We start from the raw sequence: 25,120 nt of genomic DNA, 5'->3' as shown, positions 1-25,120 counted from the left end.
AATTATTTTTGGTGGTAACCGAAGGCACAAAGAAAGCAGCTTAGAAACAGCAAATCTGCTGGAATCCATTCCTGTCCTTTTCTTTGCTCTCTTTTGCTTCCCAGCCGGCTTTGAGGGAAGGGGAGGGGGCATGAAGCCTGAACCTGCCCAGCCTGCTCTCCGACTGATCTGTCAACAGAGAACCTCTTTCCTCTCTCTGAGCTCCGAGGGCTGTTGGACATTAGTTTAACACTTAACAAAGCAGGGCTGGGCTATGAAAACGGTGTCCGTGGTTAGCTGTCAAGATCCATCTTTAATATGGTGATGCTTTGTTTATTGATTGATGTTTATGGAGAGTGTGAGGTCTATAGAATAAGTAAATGGAATAGGCTTTTTGGTTTTGCTTTGTTTTTAATGGCAGAACTCCTTCAGAGTCTGCCAAGAAAAATAAACATATAAAATAAAACTTTGGACCACCAAATGTCTGAGGAAGGAGCAAAAATTTCTGGTTAACTAGAAGGTACAATGTTCTTTTTCTACCCTCCCCTGTTATCCCAAAGCTCTCTAAGTGTACTTATACTTTCTTCCACTAAAAAAATACACTGAACAAAATGGATATTTCTTTGATGATTCAAGATCTTTCGGTGATTTAGAAGCATCGTTTTGAATATCAACAAAGTAACATGGATACTGTGGTAAAAGGTTTTGTTCCAAAGGGTACTGATTCTAGAGCAAATCTTGAAAGTTGGATGTAAGCTTGTTTCTTGGAGTTAGCTTCTCTCTTCTAAAAGTAAGTAACAGTAGGGCTTCCCTGGTGGCGCAGTGGTTAAGAATCCACCTGCCAATGCAGGGGACACGGGTTCAATCCCTGATCCGGGAAAATCCCACATGCCATGGAGCAACTAAGCCCGTGTGCCACAACTACTGAGCCTGCGTGCCTAGAGCCCGTGCTCCGCAACAAGAGAAGCCACCGCAATGAGAGGCCCGCGCACCGCAACGAAGAGCGGCCCCCGCTCGCCGCAACTAGAGAAAGCCTGCGCGCAGCAACGAAGACCCAACGCAGCCAAAAATAAATAAATTTTAAAAAAAAGAAAGAAAAGACATGAGAGCAAGCATTAAAAAAAAAAGTAACAGTAAATCAACTATACTCCGATAAAAATTTTAAAAATAATAATAAAAGTAAGTAACAGACATTTCATAAAAGAGTATTCTGGCTAATGATACCTTCTGGGGTCCAATGTAATGTCCCTTTGCACTAGGTCTATTGTCCTGGGGAAATAGGGACTGAAAGTAACTGACCACCCATAAAAAACAGTAGCAAAAGCATAGCATCAAGGGAGCTCAGCTCAGTGCTCTGTGACGGCCTAGATGCGGGGGAAAGGCAGGGAGGGAGGTCCAAGAGGGAGGGGATATAGGTACACATATAGCTGATTCACTTCATTGTACAGCAGAAACTAACACAACATTGTAAAGGAATTTTACTCCAATAAAAAAAATTTTTTTTTAAATTATTCCATTAAAAAAAAAAGCATAGCATCAGTTAAATAACTTTATTGGGGGAACTTATGACAATAGCAGGTGTGTATACTGTATATTTATAGATCATTCCCTGCCTTGCATTTTAGAATTGATGCCATTTTCTGCATTTTTCCTCTTCTTTCACTGTTCTTGCTTGCTATTATAATGCCCTTTGGGCACAGAGGGGTGAACCTAGAGCAAAATCAGCAGCTAACCCCTCCGTGCCAGCCATAGTGTTTATGCTTTGCCATTTAATCCTCACAGCAACCCTGGGAGGTAAGGCTTGCACAGCCGAGAAAACCTCTGAGCCTCTGCTCCGAGACGTCACAAGAGATCCTGGTTCACACAGCCGTGTTGGAACCCGGGGGTGCTGGATGCCAAAGCCCCTTCTTTCTCGCCGTGGGCGGTGCTGTTGGGGCCCTTGCCACGTAGGAATTTGGCTGGCATCTGTCCTTCCACTCAATCGCTTCTTATCGTTTAACTCTCTGGGCCACAGGAAACTGAAGACACACTTGCAGCATCTCAGGTGGAAAGGCTCGAAGAGCGGGAGCCAGGAGTACCAGCAGAAGTCCTGTGCCCGCTGCCAGCAGGCCCTGGGGCTCCTGCTGAACCGGGGGGCCGTGTGCCGGGGCTGCAGCCACCACGTGTGCTCCAAGTGCCGAGTGGTCCTGAGGGCGACCCGCGCCTGGAAGTGCACAGTGTGCTTTGAGGACAGGTGAGGATGGGGGGCGGGTGAGGATGGGGGAGGGTGAGGATGGGGGGAGGGTGAGGATGGGGGAGGGTGAGGATGGGGGGAGGGTGAGGATGGGGGAGGGTGAGGATGGGGGGAGGGTGAGGATGGGGGGCGGGTGAGGATGGGCCAGGGAGCCTCAGAGATGGTCCAGGACAAACTGTTGATAAAGACAGCTGTCACTCCTCAAACTTAATCGGGAAATATTTGCAGAGTGCTTAATATGGAGCTGCCTTTCTAGAAGTGGAAGTTATTGTAATTCAAAAAATGCATTTTGTTATATGAAAAAAGTTTTTTTTTTTTAATTTACAAAAGTTTGTAATGGCTGAGGATCAGTTAACGTAGGAGTTAAGATTCCTTTCAATTAACTGGTTCATTTTGTTAGTTTTCTTAGAGCTTAATTTATGTCTTTGAGGAAAAGTGGAGTGAATTGTAACATAGAGAATATTAGAGTGTCCTGTGCAGCTTTATTAAGGCCTTTTTGAAGGAGGCAAGCTGACCTGTATTGGATGCTCTACTAAAGGAATGGGTATGCTTTCTATTAGTGATAGCGTGAATCTACATTTATTCTAATCTTTTGATGTTGTGAGGTTTTAAAATATTTTAAACATGGAATTGGCATTTTTGAATGACCAGTTTTGAAAATGATAAAGAACATCTGTGGCTTGATCTCACACTGTTCGAAGCACGAACGGGCTGGTCGTCGATTCCTTGGAAACACGGGGAGTGTTTCTGCCTCTTGTGGGGTAGCGTGCACAAGGACATCACAGAACTTACGAGAGGTAGATATGTTCGTCTGGTGTGAATCTAGGAGAGGAATCAGAGACTGAGATTTGAAAACAGCTTGTAAATGTTGCTGTAGATGCGTGAGTGCCCCGGGGTCTAAGACTGTGAGAGGTGCTGACACAGTGTGGGCGCAGCAGCTGGGTTTTCTCTCCGCCTAAACCGGGAGGATTGTGTCTATGGGCATCCTGATACTAATCTCCTTAAATTTCCCATCCCTTTGCAAGGCTTAATGTATTTAAGCCTTCATTCGAGGGCAGGTTGTTCAACCAGGTTTCCTTGTTCCTAAGCTCCCCGTCTCCGAACAGGTCACTCCCACGTGGTCAGCGTTATCTCCACACACCTCGTGCTTCCTCAGTTTGTGAAGCCAACGCCCTGCAGGCTTTTCTCAGCTTGACAGGGAAAGACCAAGATTTACTGTGAGCCGCCTGGCCGCACTTGTGCTCACGCAGGTCTGGGCTCTTGAGAGAGGAGGAAAGGTCCTAAGATCTCCAGTCAACCATATATATTTGGTTGACAAACACTAATGATAAACACTGTGTCGTAAGGTATTAAATTCTTCAGCACTTTTTCTTCATCTAGTGGTTAACTATAAGCCACAGGGTTATAGGACAGGGGCTGAGGCAACCTCCCAGGAAGCTGGCCCTGCTGAAATCTCTGCCCTGGAGGGCACCATGCCCGGGGCATTGTTACTTTACTGCTCTAAGCTCATGAAGCGTGATTTCTGAAACCCCAGCTTCCTTATGTTGAAATAAGGATGTTTTTCAAAATATCTAAGATGATTGCGTTGCTCTGAGTGAACTGACACAGGAAATCGTTTGGGGAGAGAGCTAAGTAATTTATAACCCAACTCCCCCCCTCCCTGCCTACTTTCTTCGAAGCTCTCTGCTCTTTCTCTCTAGTTTTGTCCACGCTGGGCTGCCGTCCAATCTTGGGGCCAAACCAAAGAAAAGGCTTGGTAAAACTTGAGGGTAGTCGATAGTCACAACTGAACTGGGACCTGGACAGGCTTTTGACCCTATCATTTTCCTCTCCCTGCTTCTTCCTCAGCCTAAGACTCATTCTTCAAGAAGTGGATTTGCCGTGGGAACAGGAGAGAAAATAGGTTTTAAAATCAAGAAAGAAGAAGCTCTAGGGTAGCAATTTTAAAAAAGCAAAACCAGTGTACAGATTGCTGCAGTCAGTGCCAAAGTCCTGTGACCAGTGCTGGCCTTGGGCTTGTGTTGAGGGTCCAGGAGACACCTGAGGTTTCTGCCTTCTGGGCAGGTTTTCTGCTGAGGACCCCAGGAGCTCAGAGGAGGGAGAGGCGAGGGAGGGCTGAGCTGGCTCAAGGTGACTTCTCAGGGCACCCAGGTGGGAGCATCTCTGGAAGCGGGTCGGGATTAGAGAGGGAGACAGACATTGTCAGGGAGAGGGAACATCGTGGGGATGAGTGTGTGTGGACCACTCACCACGTGGGAGGCTGTGTTAAGCATTTCTTGACACCAAATGTTCTATTTAGATCTTCAAACAATCTTACGTGACAGCTACCACCATTATCCCAATTTCATAGGTGAAGAAACGGAGGCTTAGAGATACAAGGGAGCCCAAGGCCGTGCGGTCAGTAAGACTAGAACCAGGTCTCCCGAGTCCCATCTCTTCTCTTTGTTTTAAATTTAAATCACTGTGAGTGATCCAAAATTATTTTTAATGGTAAAAATGAACACATACAATCAAGTAGAATATTACAAAGCCATTAACAATGTGATGTGGTGCTGTTAACACAGAGATGCATACCAGCTGTTGTGAGTTTCAAGAGCAGCTTATAAAACCTTGTGGTACACTTTTCTTTCATTTTAAAAAAGATACATAGGCAAAATTATCTGGAAGAATATATATCAAAGAAATGATTCTCTTTCTCTCTCTTTTTAAATTTCTAAGGTCCTTGTTGTTTTACCTCTTTTATATATAGTAGTATATATCTGTTAATCCCAACCTCCTAATTTATCCCATCCCTTCTTGATCTCCTCCCTCTCCTGCCTTCTGGGAGACTCGCCCGGAGGGACGGGGTCTTAAAAGCCACTCATATTTTTGGACTGGAGGCTGTAGGAAATGGGGTGTGAGCACACACATTTTGCCAGAAGAAAGCCAGGTGAAAGTCTGCCTGCATTCTGCAGCACAGACTCAGGAGGGGAAGATGAAGGTGAATGAAGCAGGTGAAAGTCTTTTCAGTGAACGAGGCGTGAGGGGATGAGGCTGGCGGCAATAGAGATGGGGAATGTGAGGGACAGTTCAACAAAAGGGTGATGGAACTTGGTCATAGGGGATGAAAGAGGGAAAAGTGAAAAAAAGTTCTGAGGACTAGCAAAACTGATAGCTCTTCATGCTTAACTGGAAGAACAAAAGGAAATAGAGAGTAAAAGAGAAGCAACAGAAAGAACTAGGTAAACAAAGGCAAGTTGGAAAGGACTTAGAAGGGAAGGTTGGTTGAAAGTTGCTTCCAGTGATGGGGGCCGTGTGTTATCCTTAGCAGGAGCCATCAGAAGAGGGGTGATTTGGGAGAAGGAAAGAAGAGAGAGTCAGATTCCTAGAATTTGGAAAATGTAATCTTTCAAATTTCAGACTGATACTCCCAGTATTTTCATAATCCCATGTTTCGATAAAATACCGAATCACCACTTTATACCCACGAGGCAAATAACTAATGTATGAGAATGGAATAATTCCAACTCATTATTGTAAATCCTTCTGCCCAAGTGAGTAAAAGGTATAACTCTATAAAAGACTGAAAAGAAATTGAACACCAGGTATGGTTTAACAGAGTTGGCCAAGGAAGGATTTTGGCTTGGTGCCAAGGTGAAAATGACATTTTTCTACTGCTTCTCTTTGTTTCAAAACTTGATTTCTTCTTTTTTCTAATCTGATTTTTAGCATTGTCGATAGGAACTATGTTAATTCGTTTCACATGAAAAAGTACATAGACAAGTTAAATATACTGAGTAAAATATTACACATAGCTGTACATTTATAAATTTTCAAGAGGTTAGCCATAAATTTTCAAAAGGTTAGCCACTAAAATTAATTTCACAGAGAAAAAGCCTTTTGTTCTTTGAAATACAGTTTTTTCTTCTTAGTTCTGATTTGGAGATAGCATCTGTTTTAGTTCTCACAAGAAAGCTTGGCTGTTTCACATGGTATAGGTACACTGCTTTCTGTGGGAACAGGATAGATGATAATTACGTAAAGGATCATGATATTCTTTTTATTCATTGGCCAAATGAGAGTAAGGATTACTTAACAGCCTTTGAAGCCTTATGTTACCAAACATATAGTTAAAAAGTGGAAATTTGTGGGATACTTTTTGAAAAAGTTTATTTTTGAAAAGCTTATTTTGTGCTTACTGAAGGGAATGTTTTCACAGTAGTTTGAGTGTCATTTTTATTGTTGTTGAAGTTGAAATTTCTTCTGTGGTCAGCACTTGATTAGTCACGGCAGGTCTTGCTTTTAAAGCCTTTTTGAGATGAGTAAGCTTTCCATACCCTTGAGTTCATACTCGAAGTGGTCACTCAGTTCAGCTGAAACTTTTCACCCTGCAGGAAGGTCAGTGCCAGGAGGCCATTTTCCCAGTCTGGCACTCAGCGTGGTGGTGAAGTGCTGCCGTGGTTAAAACTCTGGGCTGAAATGTAGGCGAGAGTTAAGGATACTGGGCACGTAGGGATACCAGACAGGCTTGTACGTCCTTTCCAGTGTTCACAGGAATTTCTACAATAACAGACCCATGTCCATAGATCAGACCAAGAGTGCATTCTAGTACCAAACACAAGTCATGGGTGGATTTACCGATTTTTAGATGATTCCACTGCTGCACTGTTTCATGAATGCAGATATCTTTGAGACCATGATTTCCCAATTTGCAGGTCCTTTATTTTGATTCATTTTCAGTGAACTGCAGTGTCTCTTCAAAGATTTTTCTTCCCAGAAGAGCATGTGGGTGGCATGTGTCCTAAGCCATTGCCTATCTGAGGATGCCTTCGGTAGCCTTTTCTCATGAGTAAGGACTTCACTGGCTTTTAAATCTCAAGTCCCAACTTTTCATCTCAAAGTTCAGTTAATGTGTTATCGTTGTCTTTTGGAATTTAATGTGACAGAGACATTGGAGACTAGCTTTATTTTTATTTCTTTATTGATCATCTGGATTTTATGTACTAGAAGCATATTGGTTTTTTGCTGTATCCTTGTAATTAAAAACAGTTTCCAGTACATGCCTGGGTCTGAGTCTCTCCACATTGATTTTTATGGAATAAGGAAAGTTCCTTTGAGCTGCCTGTCTCTTGGATTTGCTTGTTTTGTTTTTTTAAAAATTACCTTTTACTGTGGCAAAATACACATAACCTAAAATTCAGCATCTTAGCCATTGCAGGTTTGCAGTTTAGTGGCATTAAATACATTTGAAACCATGGGTAATCGTTAGTCAAATCCATTTCACCGGCCTTCACTCATCAAGGTCATCTACAAGACTTGCCTGCCCTCCGTTATTGTTCTAAACGGTGAGATGTTTGCCGGAGTTGTTTTCCAGGTACTTGGAGTCAGCTGCGTCTAGTTTGAGCTGAACTGGTTTAGACTGGCCCAACCCTCCAACTGGGCATGCGCGAGCGTCCGGGCCGTGACCTTTTGACGTCACAGGGCAGAAAACTCCATCCTCAGGTCGTGCTGAGCTCCTGCATCTTCCCACGTGCAGAGAGACCTGTAGCCTATTTACTGCTCAGAAGGGCGAGGACCCACCTTTTTCCAATCACCTTTCCCCACGCTCCCCACGCTCAGACCGCCCTGCTTCTTTATCCTTCATCCCATAAATACCTCGAGCCCCTTGCCTTCCGGGAGGTGGATCTGAGGTCTGTTCGCTGTCTCTGCGCTGTTTGCCGCCAACCTCAGCGTCCCAGCGTTTCGGCTTGCTGCGCGACGGGCAAACCAACTCGGCTAGGTAACACGTTCGCGTTATTATGGGACCATCAGCCCCATCCGTTTCCAGGCTTTTTCATCTTGCAAAACTGAAACTCTGTACCCGTTAAACATTTCTCCCTCCCCCCAAGCCCTGCAGCCCCCATCCTACTTTCTGTCTCTGTGAATTTGGCTACTCTAGGTCCCTCACATAGGTGGAGTCATACAGTGTTTGTCTTTCGGTGACTGGCTTATTTCACCGAGTAGACTGTTCTCCGGGTTCGGTCGTGCTGTAGCGCATTGCAGAATCCCTTCCTTTTTAAGGCTGCGTCCCATTCCTGAGCGTGTATGTATCACATTTTGTTGGTCCATTTCATCTGCTGACGGCTGCTTGGGTTGCTTCTACCCTTTGGCTCTGTGTGAATAATGCTGCTGTGAACACGGGTGTACAAACATCTCTTTGAGACCCTGCTTTCAGTTCTTTCAGGTATGTACCCAGAAGTGGAATTGCTGGGTCACATAGTATTTCTATGTTTAATTGTTTCAGGTCCGCCATGCTGTTTCCCACAGCAGCTGTGCCATTTTACATTCTCACCAACAGTGTACAAGGGGCACAAGGGTCCCAGTTTCTTCACATCCTTATCAACACTTGTTATTTTCTGTTTGTTTTTTTTAATGGTAGCCGCTAATGGGTGTGAGGTGGGAGTTTGCTTACTTTTTGACTCAGTAACATTTTCTTCAGTCCGGTCTAATTATTCTGATTATTCTTCAATGCCACTTGCCCAGGCTTCTTCGGGAATAACTTAGGTTGGCCTTGTTCTGTATCCTACATTTGTATTATTTTCTCCTTCAATATTTAATGTCTTTTTCTCTCATGTTCTGCGAAAGCATCACTGATTCAACTTTCCAGACTCTCCATTCTGCTCTTTCCTGTTGGTAAAACAGCTTGTTCTGCGTTTGCATTGTTCGTTTTGTAAATCTTCCTTTATTCTAGTCTGTTGTCTCTTCACTTCAGCCTGGCTTTTCCTTATGTCTTTGTTTCCTTTTCATGGAGGCGGTTTTTAAATGCTTTTGAAGACAACTGCCTTCAGAAACTTTCCCTGGTTCCCGCAGTGATGCACCTTGAATAGCCGTTCCTGGTCTGCAGGGCTCTGTTTCTCCTGCCCGTGGCCTTTTGTCAGAGGCTCTGCATTGTCTTCAGACATCCAGGTTCAGGGTTTGCCAACAGAGTACACGCTCCTTGTCTCTGTGGTCTCGTGACCTGTCGGTGGTGGTGGAGTCCCTTCTTTGATCTATGGGGAAGGCAAGGTGATGCACAAGGTCTAACTCGATTTCTGTTTGAGACTTTAACAGGTGCAGCTCTGTGCAGCTGCAGTAGAATTGTTATTTCTTTCATTGACTAAATTATCTGATGTAACAAACCAGGAATCACAAACTCGTGGCCAACAGGCTGCAGACAGCCCACAGGCCTTGTTTTGTTGGCCTGCTCCATGTCTAATGTTTATCGTTGTAACGCCTTACAACGGGGCATGGGTTCTGCAGCTCACGACAGTGCCCGCCCCTCTCTCTTGTTTCATCCCTTAGCCACGCCCTTCGTTTAGAGCGTCTGCTTGGTGCCTGCGTTTGTGATCCCTGCCCCTACACATTTAGAGGGCGTGGTGCACATCATGCCTTGGTACCACCAGGGCTCCACCTGTGTCGGTCCCACCTTATCCCTTCAGTTCTCAGGGTGCTTCCTGCAGGGGTGGGGCTATTCATTCATCAGCCCACCCGCAGTCACCAGCCCCACCGTGTCCCTCTGTTGTGCTCGTGGCTGTGGATACAGCACTGAGTATGACGCGCGGGGGACCTGCCTTTTCTCTGCGGTTAAGTAGAGTTATTCATGTGTTGCAAGAAGTGATGGTAGCTGCTTGGTTAAAACCGTTTCTTTATCTTCATCTTGATTCTGACTCCTGGTTACCTAGGATTTAATCACAATGATCAGTCTTTTTTCCCGTAAGAACATTGAAATCAGATCAACTGAGCTAGTTGATGGAGGGAAAAAAACCTCATCATTTTGTTTTGTAACTGAAAACCGCCTTAGGTATAAGATTATTTGAAGTAAAAATTTTTTTCAACTGTATGGGTGCATAGGACCACTTTAGCTGGGAATTACCAAGTGGTTGGACAAGCCAGTACAAAGAAATTAGGTTGATCTTAGTTTTACAATATCTGGCTGCTTCTTTTGGTGTTTTTATAGCTTGTTTTGTCTGATAAGCCACCAAGGCTTTTCTAGAGGCTTCCTTGCCATCAGGGCACTGGTTAGAGCACAAATCTGCCTGGGAGATGTGTGTCTTTAAGGCAGTCAAAGAATCCTGGCATGCAGATGAATTTTCTACCTCTTGTTCATTGAATGGTAGAAATACATTAAGCAATTCTAGGGACATCATGCTGGCTCTTCTTGGAACATAAAGCATGGATGTGACGGCTTACCCACCTGCAGATGCTAGTAATTTGAATGCAAAGTAAAAGTGCATTCCAGCAGGCCTCTTTGGCTCACTGCTTGCGATAGTAATGAGGTCAGACTATTGAATATCTTTCTATTAGGGTCCTCCATTCATCGTATTATTGAACGTTTGAGTGCTAGAATTTGCAAAGTGCTTTTCAACAGTTATTTCTCTTTTGCTAATGAAATGACAGCACTAGCAGAGTTCAAGGCTATGAAAATGGATGCTGGAACCTCCAGCAGTTTATTAAGAGCTGTCGATGTACCGTGTGCTTGGCGTTTCTAGTTAAAGTGATCCTCACGCAGAGTTCATGGAAAGTCAGACATGGAACTCTAGATCTCTTGCTCTCTTCACCATCCTTGGATTTTGCTTTCTGAGATGGATTTATCAATTGATCGAAAAAGTTTTAAAGAAGCAAGTCATGATTCTGCGAGAGAAATTTAAAACCATTAATCTATTGCTGGGTTCAGAAAATGTTCCAAGAAGCTTTCATAGCCAAATTCTGAGTGAGTCATCGCTGAGGGGGGAGAGAATGTTTCCTTTGGTTACTGTGAGTCACGCTACCCTGTGTTGGCCCTAATGAGGACAGAGACACTGCAAGATCTGCTCACCTTTGTCTTAGAGCCATAAATGGTCCTTCTTATAACACTTGGGATTTGTGTGGACTGGGAACCCTTATGAAAACCATTAGGGAATAAATGCTTATGAAACAGCTGATTCTGCAGAAGAGTTTATGGAGATCCAGCTCCAATCTAGTTCTCAAAGGAAATAGCCTCAAATGCAAGAAGTACTTGTCGTCGTATGGTTTAGGCCTGTGGTACTTTTATCCTTCCATTCTTTAGTCACAGATAAGCCCAAGAGACCTGTGGGTTTGTGTTCAAATCTGTCCCTGCCAGGGAAGCTCCTGCTTGAATTTCACAAGTAATCCGTTGGGATTCAGTTAGATAATTAGATGGTAACGTTAGATGGCTAGCACTAGGAGATACTAATATTCTACTTTATCTGCTTCTTGTATAGGTTCTGAAACCAGGGCTAGAGGAGGACTTTGTAATAAAATGTTGTAAAATGTAATAAAAAAATGTTTATTCGGGCGTTTTCACCTTCCTCTTCTCCGTCCCCTTAGCTGTTCTTCCTTTTTCGTGATTGTGCATCTACGGGTGTGATTACTTCTCAGTGGTGGCCTGTGTCTGGCTAGATCAGCTGACTGTAAATTCATGGTTTGATTTGCCACTGAATTCTTAGTTCTGATCTCTCTCAGGTCCAGTCTGAGGCCATGCCCCGCCCCCAGCACCTGTCTCATATGTAAATGCTTTTGGTCACAGGTAATGGGCTGGAGAGTGTGAGAGAGTAGATGAGCTGGAAGGGTCACCACCCCCAGGAAAATAAACATCAGGAAGTGATGTTTGTTTATCAGATGGAGGCCTCCTTGTTTCCACATTTGATTTTCCTCTCCTACTCTCCCCTTAGACTTTGTCCCGCTGTATAAGGATGGACGAAGCGTCCTCAGAAATAGAGCAGTTGTGGGTATGGCAATTCAAAGGAGCGTGAACGCACCCCCCGCCCCCCGTTCATCTCTGTGAACTTTCCCTGGGTTTTGATCCTCTGCTTGTCTTCAAGTACCAGAGGGGAAAACTTCCGTTGAGATGCTGAGTTCTCCTTCACGTGTTTTGTGTCGATTTAGTAGATTAGATATCTGAGTTTCTGATTTTACGGAAGAAAAGTTTCCCCTGTCTCTCTAGTGATATATCACAGTTGCATGTTTTATGTATCTTTGGCTCTGAATGATAGTGACTGATTATCAAAATTCTGTTGCCAAAATTCATAAACGCTCTGCATATGTTCTCCTTGTTCTGGTCACTAAGCATTGGGAATAATCATTTGCATACTAATCAGAATATAATAGTTGTTAACAAGATGAAGGGGAGGGAGTTGGTTGATGTCTTCTGACAACTACTAAGGCTCCATAGAGAAAGATAGGATACTTAAAAAAAAAAAAAATGTAGATTGGCATATATTTGTGAATTTACTGCATTTGTAAGCATTAACTTAAAATCCATTTGAGATCATGTGTAGCCTGAAGGAACCTAATGGAGAATGTATTTCAGTAAGTACTTATAGAAGAGAATTTGACTGAAGTTTTCATTTTTCTTAAATTTGCATGACCTAGGAATTGACAAGTTTTACAGCACATTATTTTAATGGTGTGAATAATTTATAGTATCTGTGTGTTTAACTTTTTATGTCCTGAAAGGCTATTGACAGTTTTACCTTTCTGAGGCTCTTTGAGGTTGAGGGTGGTTTGTTTAGAAATTTGGAAACTTGGAAACTATCAAGAGTAAAACAGGCTTTGGGACTTCAGTTTCAACCAGTGACTGTACAAAGTGCTCCCGTGCTGCTGGGCCTGTGAGTAGGATGGGAGGGGATGTAGAGATGCCCAGGGAGCCGCTGTCAGACCGGCTTCCCAACGAGAGGTCACGTCCCCCGTCTCTCAAGTGGTCCACAAATCTCCAGTGAAGCCCTTTGATCCCATATCCCAGATTTCAGGTGCTGCCAGGAAACTTCTCAGGTGAATCTGCTCTGTTGGCTCTTGGTAAATGTTGTAGTTAGCTCAAACTAACCTCAGCCTAACCTAAGGATGATCTCTTTCTTAGCTAAATAGACAGCACTGAATTTCTTTGTTGATTTTCCTTCATGCCATTGCTCCCCACCATAAACATGATAAATTGATCATTTTGGTGGCAACTTTGTTTCTCCTTGTATATTTATTGTGTTACATTACATTGACATGCAGGGTAAAATGTACCCAAGTAGAAACTCCAGCTTTGCTGCTTTTTAAAAAACCTTATCTTTCTTTTTATTTTACTTATTTTTATTTGTTATTGAGGTATAGTTGATTTACAATGTTGTATTCATTTTAGGTGTACAGCAAAGTGATTCAGTATATATATATGTGTGTGTGTGTATATATATATATATATATAAAATGTATTCTTATATATATTCTTTTTCAGATTTGCATCTTTGCTGCTTTCTAGTCAGATCACTTAATCTCTATGGGAAATCTGTATAGTTAGGGATTTGGGCCAGAAATTTGAACTCTGAGGTCCTTTGCCGGACTAATGTTTTGATGTTATCTCGCTACCTTGTATGAGCCAAATATGGCACCACACACATCTCTCTCTGAGGCTTCCTTTCTGCTTGCTTTTCAGAAACGTGAAAATAAAAACTGGAGAATGGTTCTTTGAGGAACGAGCCAAGAAATTTCCAACTGAAGGTAAATGCTCTCAAAATGTTTACTAAAGTAAAATGACATATTCCCAGTTTAAAAATATTTGGTATTAAGATTTTGAATATGAAAAACTTAACGAGGCGTGGTATATGGGCTTCTATCCGGTCAGCCCTCTTGTTCCTTTTGTCTAAACTTTCCTCCCTCTGCCCCTCAGCTCATGCGGTTTACCACCTTCGCTTGTGGGGCTTCCCTCTGTACCCGCACTTACCCCAACCCTAACCCTGCTGAAATCCACCTGTTTTCCATGAAGTTTCCCTGACTTCTGCTTCTGGGGGTGATGTCTCCCTCTTCTGAAACACCAGTTTGTAAATACATCTCTTCCATAATTGTTGAAATGCCTCATATTATATCATTATTTGTGCCCTTCTCTTTCTCTCCACAAGCAGAAACTGTGCTTTTAAAATCTTATTAGCTCCTTACAGCCCCAAACCTTGACCAAAATGATTGAATGAATAACTGAAGACCACAGTGAGTGAATTGCGTTAGAACTTAGCAGATATTGGTGACTATGAAGTGAGCGCACGCGATTATGTGAGTGGAGGTGTGTATTTGGTCTGTGTACCCCGGATGTCTTATAAAGTACTTGCAAAGTTGACATAATGGTGTGATTAGTAACTGGGACTCAAGGCCGTGGAGCAAACGGGTCATGCTTTGGTTACAGAAGTGTCACGGCACAGCATGTGAGCTGTGCAGATAAGAGGATGACTTATCAGGCAAAGGCGCACACACGTGTCACACACGTGTCATCAGAACAGAGCGGAGGCAGCACACTCAGTACACCCCATCTGTCCGCGGTGGTAACACGGGTGGCACCCGTCTCTGTGATGTGTCACCGTGGAGACTGAACACAGGGGAGCCTGGAGTGACCTAGCAGGGATGTGGGTGGCTGGAAACACTTTTTTTTCTGGTGGGAGGGAATAGTAACAGTTTGAGGTGGAGAAATAAGCTATTTAGCCTCAACCAAAGTGTGTGTTGGCACGTAAAGGAAGCCATTCGTCTGGGTGTTGACAATCAGCTTTCATAAAAGCACTGTGCACCGAGATTTAGTCGGCGGTAAATTCTCCCCTGGATTACATTCCTGACTCTTCTTACTCAAGAAAAAGTGATGATTCTGCCAAGTTTATTAGAAATCTGGAGGAATATATAATACTGTTGGGAGTGCTCAAGCCAAAAAAAAAAAAAATGCAGCGTGTGTGATTTTTATCTAGACCTGTGTTTCTCAATCCTTTTTTCACTAGTGTCCTCTCTCTCGTTCCCAAACAGCCTTGTTAACACTTTTTTTCCCTAAATATTACCAGTCCATGAAAGTTTAATATCCCAGATATACTGCGTAACTATAGCTATATATTTATGTATGGAGGCCTTTTGGAGCAGAGCACAAACCATTGAGATATCTGAGATTTTTTTCATCTTCCGAGCAGTGTTTGCTCCCTTGGGGCCATCAGCCTATATCTGTTGCGTCACCTAAGCGAGCAGTGGCAGTCTGGAGTCTTCCTATACATTTTATTGTTTTGTTTCTTGAAAATACTTTTTGGTTGGGAGGCTAGGGTCTTCTTCAGGCGGTAGATAGATTCTCCTTTTTTTTTTTTCACATCTAGTCCTAGTTCATAAAAAGTCTGTAGGGAGGGAAGTTTCTGTTATTTCTCAAACCAACTCACTGAAGACATCCCAGAATTTTTTTAATACGTTGTAAGTTTCGGTATCATTACTTCAGATAGGGAAATTGATTTGCAGCCAGAATACGTGTGTGCACGTGCGTGTGTCCAGCACTCTTCCTCTTCTGAGTGAGAGGAAGAAGTAGGCTACCCTGGTGATAGGAAGGGGAGGAGGAAAGAAATGAGACTGACTTCCCGGGTTTCTCGTTCTTGTCCAGTGACTTTCCCCCAGAGTGAAAACATCAGTGAGGAAAAAAATTAGAGGAATGAAAGTCAGCCTAAGCATAAATCATCCTTTTCCATTTTTGTTGTCTATTCCCAAGGTATAAAACAAAGCAAAGAAAAAACGAATCCTTCCTTCTCTTCAATGCTTCCTCAAATGCTGAGGTGCCTCATTTTCCTATTGTCCGATTTTAGTAGAGTTGGGCTCGGAAGGCGTGACGCGATGAAGAAAAGTGCCGTGTTGGGGGTCACAAGTAGGACTGTGCGCCAGACCACAGGTGGGGGGAGGTGGGGAGGAGATGAGTCAGCACGGGTGGTCCAGGCTCGGATGCTGCAGGGTTATCTGGACAGGCGGGAACTCCACCACACTTATCTCTGTCCCCGAAAGAGATTGAACTGAGTTTGTGTGCTCTATCAGTTGAGGGCCAGGTAGGAAAACAGAAACCACACAGATCTGAAGAAACAGAATTTAGTTTAGGGAATAGGTTCAACAGGTATTGTTGGAGGACTGGAAAGACAAAAGGAGACCAGCGAGGGGGCACAGACATGGTGACTGCAGGGGGCACACACCACCAGGGCCGCTGCTGAGTGGGTGCCAGTGAAGACGAAGGGTCAGCTCCCTCCCCCTCTCCCTGACACCCTCTCCCACCCCCTGCTGGGCCCTAATAGGCAGCCAGCTGCCACCTCGGTGCTCTGATGTGTTCGAGAAAAAGTGTGATTGTGCATATTACCTAGTGTGTTTGTCGTAATGGTGTGAACACGGCTCTTTCCAGCCTTCTGCATCCTAAGTGGAAGCTAGGAAAGTGAGATGGTGGCTTAAGCCATGAAAGGGGACGAGACAGCTCAAATTTGTGCCTCTTTCTAGGCATTAGTTACGAATTGCTGGGTTAAAAATTCCTCCCAAACTTAGTGGGTTAAAACAATTAACATTATCGTTTTATATGGCTTCTATCCTCAGCTGAAGGCTTGCCTGGGGTTGGGGGATCTGCCTCCTGGGGGCTCACGCACGTACCTGGCTAGTTAGAGCTGCTGTTAGCAGGGGGCTTCGGTTCCTCCACGCCTAGACCTCTCCACGGGGCAGTGTGAGGGCCCTCACGACATGGTGACTGGCTTCCCCCACGGCAAATGACCCAAGACAGACCAAGGCAGAGCTCTGCGATCCATCTTCATATTAAAAAATTGTTTTTATTGTGGTGAAATTTATACATGATATGAAATTTACTATTTGAACCGTTTTTAACTATACAGTTCAATGGCATTAAGTACATGCACTTGTTCTGCAACCATCACTACTGTCCATCTTCAGAATTTATCATTCCACGGTCTCCCCTTGCAAAGCCCCTTGTAACCACTATCCTACTTTCTATTTTCTGTCTCCATCAATATCTTTATGGCCTAGCATCAGAAGTCACACCCTGTCACTTCTGCGTCCTATGGTCACACCCTGTCACTTCTGCTGTATCCTTTAGGTCAGCTCTATTCAGGGCGGTAGGGACTACACAAGGGTGTGGATATCAGGAGGGAGGACTCACTGGGGCCCTTCAGGAGGCTGGCTACCACATCCTGTATTCCCTGTCCCAGGCCTGGAACCTCAGAATCCTTCTTGACTCCTCTCTCTTCCTCCCCACCCCATATCCAGTCAGTCAGCAAATACTGCCATTTCTCCTACCCCAGTCTCTGGAATCTTCCTCTGGCCCTTCTTTCCCGCTTCCAGGGCTGCAGCCCCTAGCTCATCTCCATGACTCCACCTGCTTCCCCGTACTCCACCCTCTGTGAAGGGGGAGATTTCTTTTCTCTTTTAAAATAAGTTATTTTCTGATTATAGAAGTAATGCCTATTCATTGCAGAATATTTGGGAAATGCAGAACAGTAGACGGAAGGCAATAAAAATCCCACCGCTGGTTAAAACTACTGTTAGTTAAGGACCTCCCTGGAGGTCCAGTAGTGAAGACTCTGCGCTTCCACTGCAGGGGACGTGGGTTTGATCCCTGGTGGGGGAACTAACATCCCACACGTCACGTGCACAGACAAAAAAACCGAAAAAACAAAAAACCCACTGTTAATTACACACACGCGCACCACACACACACACATACATACATACATACATGCACACACTCTCCTGGCCCTCTTTCTAGGTGATCCTGTGCATGTGGGTGCACATACAGACTTAGCAATTTTTAAAAAAAATTTATTTATTTTTGGCTGCGTTGGGTCTTCGTTGCTGTGCGCGGGCTTTCTCTAGTTGCGGTGAGCGGGGGCTACTCTTCGTTGCGGTGCGCGGGCTTCTTATTGCGGTGGCTTCTCTTGTTGAGGAGCACGGGCTCTAGGTGCGCGGGCTTCAGTAGGTGTGGCACAAGGACTCAGTAGTTGTGGCTCGTGGGCTCTAGAGCACAGGCTCAGTAGTTGTGGTGCATGGGCTTAGTTGCTCCGCGGCACATGGGATCTTCCCGGACCAGGGCTCGAACCCATGTCCCCTGCATTGGCAGGCGGATTCTTAACCACTGCACCACCAGGGAAGTCCCCAGACTTACCAATTTTTAAAGTGTGTTTGTGGTCAGAGAATATATAGGTTTTTGTCTTGCTTTTAAAATTCAGCTTAGCATAAACATGTCCTGATGCTATTAAGACCTTCCAACATACATTGATGACTACATAACATACATCAGATGGATGTACTACCATTTATTAACTTGTTCCCTCTTGTCTGTGAGTGTATCACTGTATTCAAGTTATCATATTATAGATAATTCTGCAGTGAACAGCCTGTACAGTTATCTTGGCATCTCTGCTCATTTCCTTTGGACAGATTCTTAGAAGGAGAGTGACTGGTCAGACATGTGAACACTTGAGAGGCTTGGCGTGTTTTGCCAGACTCCCCTCGGGGAAGCGTGTGCTCATTCACCCAACCCTGGCAGGTTTGGGTCCGAGAGCAGCCCCCTCACCACACTCTGGCCCCCATTACATCCTTTCTTCTTGAACATAATTTCAAGTTATATTTGTGATTTTGTTCTGAATGTAAACCTGATATATTCATTAAAAAAAAAAAAAGAAAAATGAAGAAAAGCATAACCATGTTAAAAATATGGTGACTTCACCCTGAGAACTGTTTATAGTTGGTGCATGTCATTTCTGTTATTTGGTGAATATATGTATCCATGTATGTATATGGATAACTCTCACACACATTTAAAAAAGCATTTAGACTAAGCCATAAGGAATTGATGTTCTTAGGTAAAAAAAAAAAAAAATTGAATAGAGGCAATTTCATGAGTTGAGCTAATGTGTTTACATAATTGGGATCAAATTGTATATAGACTTTTATACTGATATTTCTTCACCTAATAAATTACAAAGAACATTTTTTTCATATCCTTAAATGTCATTTACTATATGATTTCTGGTGACTGCATCTCATTCCATCATTGGAATGTGACAGCATTTATTTAACCAATTGTTAAATAAACAGCATTTATTTAACCATTATTTAACCAATTTATTTAACCAATTATTTAACAAATTGCTGGAGGTCCAGTAGTGAAGACTCCGCGCTTCCACTGCAGGGGACGTGGGTTTGATCCCTGGTGGGGGAACTTTTGTTGTAAAGTTAGGGAATTTCAGGTTTTGTTGTTACATTTTTGGGAGCTCATAATATTAAAATAATAAAAGTGCAGTGAACACGCTGGTAGATAAATCTTAGTCATGTCTCTGAATATTTCTAGAAGCAGAGGACAAGATGAAAGGTTTGGAACATTGCCTCCAGGAAGGGTGTAATCTTCTTCTCACCAGTAGGAATTATCCTTAAAAATAAACAACAGCAACTTTGTCATCTGGTAAAACCACATTTGTCATCCAAAATAGTTGCTTGCTGTTTACTTTAAATTCTTGTAATGACTAATGGGGTTGAATATTTTCCACCTTTTGGACCTTCTGTAGATGTTCTTCATATTAAGGGTGTTTGCCCTCTTTGGTCTTGTAAATTGAATATGTATCTTTATGTTTTCTGACATACAGATTTTTATTTTTCCTTGTTGATAGTCACATCTACCTTTTCCTGTATAATTTCTTTCTTTTATGCTTAAAGACTCCTTCCTTATCCTGCCATCGGTTGGATATCCATATTTACTTCTAATTTCTATGTTTTATTTACGTTCAACACTTCACAATGCATCAGGAGGCCGGATCTAATTTTACTTTATTCTCCCAAGCATCAGTTTTCTCAGTACAATTTGTTCCATAATCAGTCCCTTCCCCATTGGTTTGTAACGCAGGGCCATTGATTTGCACAGCTTCGGGGCACCGCTCACCTTGTACCCCAGCCCTGAGCCCTGGCGGGGTGGCGGCGTTGACCACATGGATGACACACGCAGATTTTGAATTCTTTGAGGGTATGAGCTATGAGCAAAGGAGTAAGTGAATGAATGAAGCAAGGATAGAGCCGTTTGGAGGTAAAAGGTGTTGCTATATGTAGTAGTACCCATTGCCAGTGGTGGCACCGACTAGGCACCTAAGAACGAAAACTTAGAGTTCTTTTCCTTTTTGGCATCCAGAAACCTACAGCTAAATTTAATGTCCAGTTGAAGTTATTCCAGGAATCATGTATGCCCTCTGTCACCCAATTTCCTTCTTTTGTGCTTCTACTTATCTCTTTTAATGGTCCTATTGGATATGTGCCATTTAAGATAAATGCTCCCCAAATTTCCCTCGAAAATAGATAAAGGTGTAAGTAATAATCCAATGAAGAAGAATAGGTATTAATTGTGGTAGTTTGTTTTGCTAATTTTCCAACCATTAAAAAGATTTAAAACCAAAAAATGAGCCCCAATTCTCCATTTTTGCAGGGAGATGATATGAAAAGTATTTAAATATTTTGCTTTCCTTAAAATTTTTTTTTTCTGATTATAGACTGGCTTTTTTTTTCCTCTAAGGTCTTGTAATTTAATATTTAGTTTTGTTGTCTTAATTTCTTATATGCCATAGTTGCCTTTCATCTGTGGTATATCAGAATGATCAAAATGCACAGATTTTCAAGGGCATCCAGGGTATCTTTAGGCAGCTCCCTGCCCTTCTGGTACTGTTACCTCCCCCTCCACTCTCAGGCATTTGGAATCTCCCTGCAGAGGGTTTTACTGCCGCTTCGGAGGCCCCTGCTCCAGGATCAGCTGAGGGCTCTTTCATATCAAATTCAAAGTTCCTGATTCAGTGGGACCAGGTGGGACCCAAGAGTATATACAGACATCCCTTGATATCCACAGGGTTTGGGTCCAGTACCCCTTGTGCACCAAAATCTGAGGATGCTCAAGTCCCTTATATGCAATGGTGTAGTATTTTCATATAACCTATCCACATCCTCCCGTATACTTTAAATCATCTTTAGATTCCTTATAATACCTAATACAATGTAAATACTATGTAAATAGTTGTAAATACAATGTAAATACTATGTAAATAGTCTCCAGTGTGCCACAAATTCAAGTTTTGCTTTTTGGAACTTTCTGGAATTTTTGTTTTTTGGAAGTTTTCCACTGAGGTTGGTTGAATACAGATGTAGACCCCGTGGACACAGGGTCCGACTATATTTAACAAGTCCCCAAGTAATTCTTCTCATACACTTTAAGTTTGAGAGGCGCTGGTAAAGTAGCAAATTTAATGAACAATTGTGATGGAACTTTTCAGGATCACTAATAACTAGAAAGCAAACTGAAACCCATCTTTACTTACTCTTTTGACAACTGCTAAGCATATAAAGATAGTGCCCTCTTCTGGCTCCCTGCTGTACAGGTACATGTTTTACTTTATTCTTTTAAAAAAAAAATTTTTACAACCGTGACATTACATGACTTGATATTTGAGCTTACAAGCAGAAAGGTCATGGCACTAATCCTTTTAATACTAGTAATTTTCAAGTTTAAAAATGGTCAAATGTGATATATAAACAATATATTGTGGTTTTTACTCTATTGTTGATAATTGGGGAAATCGTGTAGGAAGGCTGCACTGTAGACAGAGCCTCTGTTAATGGTCTTGGGGACCTACTATATAACTAACCAGGATGATACTATGCCTAATAATTATGAAGGGAAATAACTTTTCTCTCCCCTTCTCAGTGGTGAATGTGATTCAGTTCCTCATGTGACTTTTCAGAGTTTTATTCTTGGATGTAGTCCATCTGATCGCAGGGCCATCATGACAGCATCCGACCGGCTGTGTGTGCCTGAAACACTCAGGTTTGTGAATTAAAAGAAGTGGGTACCAGTATATATGTAGTGACTCTAGCACAAGGCCCTGCCTTTATCGCCTCTCTACTTGTTGGCTCAGAAAAGCCCTTCCCCCGCAATTTAGAGGATTCTACAAAAATGATTCAGGCAAGCTTTCTGTAAGTTACAAATGCAGTGCCTAGTGCTTACTTTCATGAGAGGGTGTCTTTATGAAATCATGTTTATTTCCAGGTATAAAATTTTGCATATGCTTTTGTCTTATTTTAAAGAAAATGTGGTATCTTACTCGGTTGAGTATTTTCTTCTCACTACTCTCTTTAGGAGGAAAATACAAAATAGGTACCCAGAAAAGAGTGTGGTGAAATGATTTTCAGAAGAAGTGATTTTCCCAGCTGATTGGATTGCTTGTCACGTCCCTGACAGATGTTTAGACTGGTCCATTTAAACTGGTTAGAACAGAAACTATCAAGTCAGATTATGGTTAATGCAGTGAAGTAAGACCTTGACCTTTGAACTTTGTTTTCAACCAGTGTTTCTAGGTGATAATCTTCTGGAGGCAGGTTCTTTGGTTTCATGATGCCTTTGACTTTGTCCATAGCAGCAACTCAAAAATTGAATTGTTTAGACTGTCCAAGTTTCTTTGAAACTATCAGTTCACCCCAGATATATATTTTTTGTATCTCAAATATTCGCCAGGAGACTAGGGCTTCCCTGCTGCCTTCTGAGCCCCAGTGCTCCTACCAGGACCATTTCTCTGTCTCTGCCTCTCCCGCCATCCTCCGTTCTCTGTCCACTACCCCTTGATAATGAGACCGTCTAGGCAACCCACATCTTTCGTCCTGAATTGTCAAGACCAACTCGTTCTCTGTCATCACTTTTCCTATTTAAATGAACAGAATGGGAAACCAAGGTGCAATAGTTGAATAGGATTTCTGAATTCAGAATTCATATGTTTACATGTTTAGTTTCCAGGGAATATCTTGACAATCGGACAGTAAACTATTTATATGAATACATTTTTTAAAAGACCAGACACACATATACTTAAACAAGAAATCATTTTTATTTTATTTTATTTTTAAATTCTTTTAGGTATTTAGTCTTTATTCTGAAGCTGATAGACAAGTTTTTTTATTTTTAAATTTAATTTTTTTTTTTTACAGCAGGTTCTTATTAGTCATCAATTTTATACACATCAGAGTATACATGTCAATCCCAATCGCCCAATTCATCACACCACCACCACCACCACCACCACCACCCCGCGGCTTTACCCCCTTGGTGTCCATACGTTTGTTCTCTACATCTGTGTCTCAATTTCTGCCCTGCAAACCGGTTCATCTGCACCATTTTTCTAGGTTCCACATATATGCGTTAATATACGATATTTGTTTTTCTCTTTCTGACTTACTTTACTCTGTATGACAGTCTCTAGATCCATCCACGTCTCAACAAATGACCCAATTTCATTCCTTTTTATGGCTGAGTAATATTCCATTGTATATATGTACCACATCTTCTTTATCCATTCATCTGTCGATGGGCATTTAGGTTGCTTCCATGACCTGGCTATTGTAAATAGCGCAGCAGTGAACATTGGGGTGCATGTGTCTTTTTGAATTATGGTTTTCTCTGGGTATATGCCCAGTAGTGGGATTGCTGGATCATATGGTAATTCTATTTTTAGTTTTTTAAGGAACCTCCATACTGTTCTCCATAGTGGCTGTATCCATTTACATTCCCACCAACAGTGCAAGAGGGTTCCCTTTTCTCCACACCCTCTCCAGCATTTGTTGTTTGTAGATTTTCTGATGATGCCCATTCTAACTGGTGTGAGGTGATACCTCATTGTAGTTTTGATTTGCATTTCTCTAATAATTAGTGATGTTGAGCAGCTTTTCATGTGCTTCTTGGCCATCTGTATATCTTCTTTGGAGAAATGTCTATTTAGGTCTTCTGCCCATTTTTGGATTGGGTTATTTGTTTTCTTAATATTGAGCTGCATGAGCTGTTTATAGATTTTGGAGATTAACCCTTTGTCTGTTGATTCATTTGCAAATATTTTCTCCCATTCTGAGGGTTGTCTTTTCGTCTTGTTTATGGTTTCCTTTGCTGTGCAAAAGCTTTTAAGTTTCATTACGTCCCATTTGTTTATTTTTGTTTTTATTTCCATTACTCTAGGAGGTGGATCAAAAAAGATCTTGCTGTGATTTATGTCAAAGAGTGTTCTTCCTATGTTTTCCTCTGAGAGTTTTATAGTGTCCGGTGTTACATTTAGGTCTTTAATCCATTTTGAGTTTATTTTTGTGTATGGTGTTAGGGAGTGTTCTAATTTCATTCCTTTACATGTAGCTGTCCAGTTTTCCCAGCAGCACTTATTGAAGAGACTGTCTTTTCTCCATTGTATATCCTTGCCTCCTTTGTCATAGATTAGTTGACCATAGGTGCGTGGGTTTATCTCTGGGCTTTCTATCTTGTTCCATTGATCTATGTTTCTGTTTTTGTGCCAGTACCATATTGTCTTGATTACTGTAGCTTTGTAGTATAGTCTGAAGTCAGGGAGTCTGATTCCTCCAGCTCCATTTTTTGCCCTCAAGACTGCTTTGGCTATTCGCGGTCTTTTGTGTCTCCATACAAATTTAAAGATTTTTTGTTCTAGTTCTGTAAAAAATGCCATTGGTAATTTGATAGGGATTGCATTGAATCTGTAGATTGCTTTGGGTAGTATAGTCATTTTCACAATATTGATTCTTCCAATCCAAGAACATGGTATATTTCTCCATCTTTTGGTGTCATCTTTAATTTCTTTCATCAGTGTCTTATAGTTTTCTGCATACAGGTCTTTTCTCTCCCTAGGTAGGTTTATTCCTAGGTATTTTATTCTTTTTGTTGCAATGGTAAATGGGAGTGTTTCCTTAATTTCTCTTTCAGATTTTTCATCATTAGTGTATAAGAATGCAGGAGATTTCTGTGCATTAATTTTGTATTCTGAAACTTTACCAGATTCATTGATTAGCTCTGGTAGTTTTCTGGTGGCATCTTTTTTTTTTTTAATTTTTTTTTTAAATTTTTTATTTTTTTAATGCTATTCTTGTCTGCTTACATTCTTTTTATGTATGTATGTATGTATGTATGTATGGCTGTGTTGGGTCTTCGTTTCTGTGCGAGGGCTTTCTCTAGTTGTCGCAAGCGGGGGCCACTCTTCATCGCGGTGTGGGGGCCACTCTTCATCGTGGTGCGTGGGCCTCTCACTATCACGGCCTCTCGTTGCTGAGCACAGGCTCCAGACGCGCAGGCTCAGTAATTGTGGCTCACGGGCCGAG

At 42.4% G+C, this 25,120-nt stretch overlaps 1 protein-coding gene across 4 annotated transcripts in view; it reads left to right on the top strand.

Annotated features, from left to right (window-relative positions):
- SYTL3 (synaptotagmin like 3) overlaps positions 1–25,120 on the top strand; it is a 96,294-nt gene that overhangs the window by 16,973 nt on the left and 54,201 nt on the right. For 3 of the 4 annotated variants that reach the window (XM_082475554.1, XM_082475556.1, XM_082475555.1), the window contains exons 3-4: positions 1,994–2,212; positions 13,623–13,687. In XM_082475554.1, coding sequence (XP_082331680.1) covers positions 1,994–2,212; positions 13,623–13,687 — 284 coding nt within the window. Of the gene's footprint in view, positions 1–1,993; positions 2,213–7,843; positions 7,971–13,622; positions 13,688–25,120 lie in introns of those variants that run through there. The other variant, XM_082475557.1, reaches the window with a different exon arrangement.

This window comes from Balaenoptera physalus (genome assembly GCF_965194825.1).
Source record: "Balaenoptera physalus genome assembly, chromosome: 9".
Classification (NCBI taxonomy): Eukaryota; Metazoa; Chordata; class Mammalia; order Artiodactyla; family Balaenopteridae; genus Balaenoptera; species Balaenoptera physalus.
This window is presented reverse-complemented; position numbering and strand designations above follow the sequence as displayed.